This window comes from Malania oleifera, chromosome 8 (genome assembly GCF_029873635.1).
Source record: "Malania oleifera isolate guangnan ecotype guangnan chromosome 8, ASM2987363v1, whole genome shotgun sequence".
Classification (NCBI taxonomy): Eukaryota; Viridiplantae; Streptophyta; class Magnoliopsida; order Santalales; family Ximeniaceae; genus Malania; species Malania oleifera.
In genome coordinates, this window is record NC_080424.1 from 18259722 (window position 1) to 18265721 (window position 6000).

A 6000-nucleotide genomic window follows, 5' to 3' on the forward strand; every position below is an offset into this window, starting at 1 on the left:
TATGCTCACATAGCACACCTAAAGAACTCCTCCATCTTACCCAACCTGCTAACTCTATATACTACATCCTCTCTAATTTCTCCTTCCACTTGCATAATAGAACCAAGATATCGAAACCTACTAGTGTTGTTGATTTCTTGATTATCAAGTTTAATGTTATTTTCAATATTCCTCCTTGCAGGGCTAAAATTACATTTTTATTTAATATTAGTCTTATTTCTACTTATCCTAAAACCTCTAGATTCTAAAGTTGTTCTCCATAGTTCTAACTTAGACTATCCCCCACTCCTACTTTCATCAATCAAAACAATATTATCTTCAAACAGCAAACACCATGGGATCTTGTTCTGGAAATTCCTAATGAGTTCATCAATCACTAGACCAAATAGATAGGGGCTGGAAATAGAACCTTGATGTACACCTATTGTGATTGGAAATTCTCTAAACTCTTCTCCTACAGTTCTAATGTTAGTCATTACTTATCATAAATATCCTTAATGTGCACTTCTTCAATTCCTTCGATATTTTCTTGGTTCTTATAATAATGTTGAATAGATTTGTTAACCATATACTTCCTTCATCTCCTAGACATTTCTAGGCTTCAATTGAAATATTATCTAGTCCTAAAAGTTTCCCACTTATCATTTTTATTAAAGTCTTATTAACTTCAATGACTCTAATTTCGCGAATAAATCTCAGATTTTAGTCTTTTCCTCATTTGTTGTTTTTAGTTTTAAACTTTTAGTTTGGTTTTCATTAAACAGCTTATTAAAGTATCTTCACCACCTCTCTTTTATGTCTTCTTCTTTTACTAAGACATTTCATTTTTTTTATCTAAAAAGAAGAGATTGCATTGATGAAAGAAGAATTTACACAAAGGAGAAAAAGACTTCTCCCTTCAAAATTCTGGGATTATCCAGGGAAAAAAATTAATAGAACAAAAAACTGGAAAAATCCAAAATCAGAGCGAAAGATTCCTCCATTCTCACTGAACCTCCAAAAAACTAACTCCCAAAATCAGAGCAAAAGATGCCTCCATTCTCGCTGAACCTCCGAAAAACCAACGCCCAAAATTAGAGCAAAACAATTTACCAAGACATTTCATTCTCACCCTTTATACATTCTACGTTACCTAAATCCTAACACTTTCTTCCTCTAACTCTAGCTAGTTTATATATGCCTCTTTCCACTTCTTTTGTATCTAGTCTAGCATGTAAATTAACATAAGCTCTGTGTTTAGCTTCACTAATGGCATTTTTTTGCCCTTTTTCTTGTCTCGTTATACTTGTCAATGTTCTCTATATTTTCACAAATTTGCCATGTTTTACACCAATTTTTTTATGCCTTTATGGCTTTTCAGACATCTTGATCCCACCAGCATCTTTCTTTGCTCCCTGAGAATCTTCCTTTGGATTCACCTAAAATCTCTTTTACTATTTTTTTTAGTAGAGCTAGCCATTCTATTCCACCAAATGTTCGCATCTACTTTATCCCCCATTGTCCAATCACCCCCTTTTTGATCATTTTATCTTCAAATTTTACTATATTATTTTCTCCCTTCAAACTCCACCACCTAATCCTCTTGCATTGATTTATGTTGCTCTTTCTCTTCCACTCCTTCGCACGAATATCTAATACTAAAATTCTACGTTCCGTAGTCAAGCTTTCCCCTCGGATAACTTTATAGTCCTCACAAGATAAATGATCTCCCCTCCTGGTTAAGAAAAAACCTATTGGCTTTTATTCCGTCCACTCTTGAAGGTTGTTAAGCATTCTTATCCACTTTCTCGACAATAAATCTCAAAAATCCAGAAAAATAGGAACATAAGATAAAAGTCCAGCCAAAGAAATATACTCAACTAACAACAAACACTCCTCTAAATCAGCACAATCCATATTAATACCAGCCACACTACTAACCCACGTTAATCTTCAATCTCAAATTTTGCTTAAAAAAGGTTTAACAAACAAAGAACCTTTCAAAATTTCTCAATGTTGTCTTTCCAAAAATAAATGATAAATAAATAATGGCATCATATGCAAACTGGAAGCTCAATGCTTCAACATCCCCCCTGCCTATTCTAAAACTTCTAATTGACCCTAAATCTGAGCAAATGAAGTCATTCTACTTTACTATCAACCACCAAAATATCCCCCTGCCTCAATGCCCTAGAAGCCCTAAAGGGCTCAAACCAATCCCTAGGTCATCCATTCATAATAACTAACATGCTTGTATAGCATAAGCAGCCATTAACCCAATTCCTCCACGCCAACCCAAAACCCTTCACATTCATCACAGTATCCAAATAAAAACCCAACTAAACTTATCATAGATTTTCTCAAAATCCAATTTGAAATCTTCCTAACATCCTCCTCATTAGCAACCAACACTGCATATAAAATCTATGTATTCCTTTTCTTTTCTTTCATAACCAATGGTGTCTAGGTCCCTTTGTTAGGAACTTGCAAGGACAAGTGACGGAACAAATAGGCCTAAAATCTCAACAACCCCCCCCCCCCCCCCCACAGGTGCGGATGCTCCGCAAGAATGAGGGCAGAAAAGGCAAAAGTCACACCACTCCTTGTAATATCCTCCTGAATCACTGCCCAGATGACCAAAAAAATGCTAATGCTATCCTAGAACCATCAGGGCCTGGATCCTTGTCTCTTTTCATCTCAAACACTGCCCCTTTAACTTCCTCAATGTCAAAAGGCCTCTCTAACCAGAAAGTTAAGTCCCTCTATCATGAATCTGTTCCGACAATCCTTGGTGTACAAGTTCCTATTTGCTTGTTGTCCCTTACCAAACAGAATCTAACTCCAGCTCATTAATAAAACTTCTCCTCCAGCTCTCATTAGCCAATCCATGCAAAAATTCAGAATTATCATCATTGCTGAAATGGGCCTTTCTAGTCCTACCCTCCTCTCTCAAGAATCCACACTCCACCAACTTGTCCAAGCCTTCAACCTCAAAGAGAACATCAACCTTTCTCCATGTTATGTTACCAAATCCATATTCTAAATTTATTTTTTTCAAACCCCAATTTTTTCCTCAAATTCTAAACCTTCCCATTCGTCAAGTTGACTTTCTCCCTCCACCATGTTTTAACTCTCCACCTAAAAGAATGTTATGTCAACCACTTGTTCTCAAATCTGAATGGAGTGACACCCCACTGAACTGGGTTAGTCTCTAAAATGACTAGATGAAGGTTAGAAGTAGGCCTAACTAGAACCCCCTCAACAACATTCAGGAACATATTTCCCAATTATTGGTAAACATAAATCTACCAATTCTTGACAAAGCATGTATGCCACCTAAGGGAAATATTCCTTAGCCAAAGGAACACCCCAAATGAAAATAATAATAATAATAATAATAATAATAATAATAATAATAATAAATTAAAAATTAAAAAAAATCAAACTTCCAACTTACACATACTACTAGTCACCCTAGTTCCATCAGCTGATCATGAGACATGCGAATAACACTTGAATACCCCCCCCCCCCCCCAAAAAAAAGATCCATCTCGGGCTACAAATAGAAAAAAGACTACCTAGCTCATCAAAGAAAGATGATGTGAAGGAGACTGAGTTGGCTTGTAGACTAACGTAATCCACCATTCCACAAACCCCTCCTGTCTAAGACCAATATAGAAAAGCATCATGCAATACAATCTCTAAAAAAATGCATTAGTGTTCCATACAATTACCTGCCCCTTGCCTTGACACATTGAAGAAATGAGAAACACCCAATCTCTGCAACCAGAACCCCAAATACTCCTAAATGAAAAAATTTATACATTATCTCATTATCTCAATCTAGAATCTTGAAGAGGCAAAACATTAGGACTAAACCTATTGACTAACTCCTTAACCATCCTCTTTAAGACCCATCACACTGTAATTTAACTCAACAAGAAGGCTTTTGAGCCACTTGGCTGCGCCCCACCACCCCCCCCCCCCCCCCCCCCACCACAAACCTCCTAGAAGATCCATAGTTTTGAAATTCCTTCATGTGTTGTCCTCCATACTTGACTTCCTAAGGATTGCCTAATTCTCCTCTTTGGCCCTATACAATATTGATCCCTACTCAAAGCAATCTCCATTCCTCTCTCAATAATCCCCTCTTACAAGTTTATGCATGGAAAAGGAACATTAGGACACATGAATGCATTTGTTTCCCTCTTTATAAGCTTAAACATTTCTACATTCATACTTTGTTCAATTGGAGTTCCTTTTGTTGGGCTTTCATTTGGAGTTCTTTATTTAATTATTTATTTATTTTGGATTTTCTAGGGACAAGGTTGTCTGCTTGAGTTCAGTACCTTTTGGTAGTTTTTTTCTGCTCGAAGTGAGCTCCAAGAGTGCTAGTTGTGGCCCCTATCTTCTAATGGATTTTGCTTCTTATCAGGGGTTAAAAATGTTAAGCAATACTCCCATGCAAAAGGCTCCCTGCCATATTGGAGATCAGAGGAGGAAATGATGCATGCAGCCTCACCTCCACATTGACAGAGTAATTCTGTGACTTGAGCCCATGGCCTTCAAGTTAGAGGCTAACAACCCTACCACTTGGTCAAGGCTCACCACCTAACAACGAGTCTAGCTAGAGCTTTGGCCGTAAACAGAAACAAAAATCGGAGCTCAACTATCATACTCTACATCAAATTTTCAATTCAAGCAGTATTATTATTATTATTATAGTGCCATGCATAATGATAAAAGCTCACTCAACCTAAAAGATATTCCTGCTTTAACACTTCTTAGTTTAACCACAACATTACATTCTGTTGCTGATGCATGGAGGGGAAAACAAAATAAAGCAAATTTTGATTATGTTGCGGAACAAAATTTAATCGCAACCCCCGTTCTTGCTTTTAAAATCTAAAATACAGCAATTTCTTCTGAAAACAAGAAAAGCACATCCAAAGTGCTAAGCAAACGACACCTTCCATCTATGTCTCGTGTTTTTTTCTTTGCGGTTTTGGGATTCAATTAGAAGAAATGAATCAAGGTTGACTAAAATTGCAAATAGTAAATCAACGCTATTGCAAGAGCTCGAACAGAAAGAATAGAAGAAAATGGGGACGCAGTGTTGGATTGGAGAAGACTACCTTGGATTATTCAAGGGACCAACTTTGTTGACAAACAAAGGGACATCATCTCCCACATTGTAGCGGTGATCTTCGGATGACAAAGTAGCCCAAGGGAACCCTAGGGTTGTCAAGAACAACCCCAGCAGGAGACGCAATCCAGGGGTTTCCGTCATGGATGAGAGAGAGCCAGCAGCAAAGAGCTTCCAAGACAGAGCTGCCGGGAGGAAAGGCTTCAGCTCGTACTAATCGCATGATTATGGGTGATTAATCTTGATTACTGACAAAATTAATGAACAATTACAAAAGCTAAGAGCCTATTTGGTTTCTTTATTGTTTTATATTTTCCGTTTCCTATTTTTACTTTTACATAAGGAACTATAAAAATGCATTTATTTATATTATTAATTTTCTATTGTTATTGTTCACTTTTAATTATTTATAAAAATATTAAAAATTATATTTTATGATTTTCAGTTGTTTGTTTGACAATTTGTTGTCAGAAATTTTAACATAAAAATAGTTTTTTAGATTAAATCATCCATTTTATACACTTTAAAATTAAAATTAAATGATCATATAAATTTAAAAATAATTAAGATAAAAATAACATAAATTTTAAAAAAATAATAAAGCCAATTATAATATAATTTTACTATTTTTCACTTGTCATATCTAATAAATTTTTTATTGTAAAATAAATTTCAAAAGTATAGCAATTAAATAATACAATTATAATAAATTTTATTTATATTACAATATTTTTTTAAAGTGCATTATTTTGTAATTTAATTATTTTAATTATATTCTTATAATCTTATTTGATTTAAAGGTAAAAATAAATATTTTTAATTAAATTTTTTATTTTTTTAGTTTTATATATATTAATTGTTGGTTTCTTTTTAGT

The 6000-nt window shown here is 34.9% G+C and overlaps 1 protein-coding gene across 1 annotated transcript in view; it reads right to left on the minus strand.

Annotated features, from left to right (window-relative positions):
* Nucleotides 1-5355, minus strand: part of LOC131162380 (transmembrane 9 superfamily member 5-like) — a 50811-nt gene extending 45456 nt beyond the window's left edge. Inside the window, exon 1 of the mRNA XM_058118799.1 lies at nucleotides 5115-5355. Within this exon, the coding sequence (XP_057974782.1) occupies nucleotides 5115-5269 (155 nt within the window). The 5' untranslated portion in view covers nucleotides 5270-5355. The remainder of the gene's footprint in view (nucleotides 1-5114) is intronic.
* Nucleotides 5356-6000: the final 645 nt, after the last annotated feature.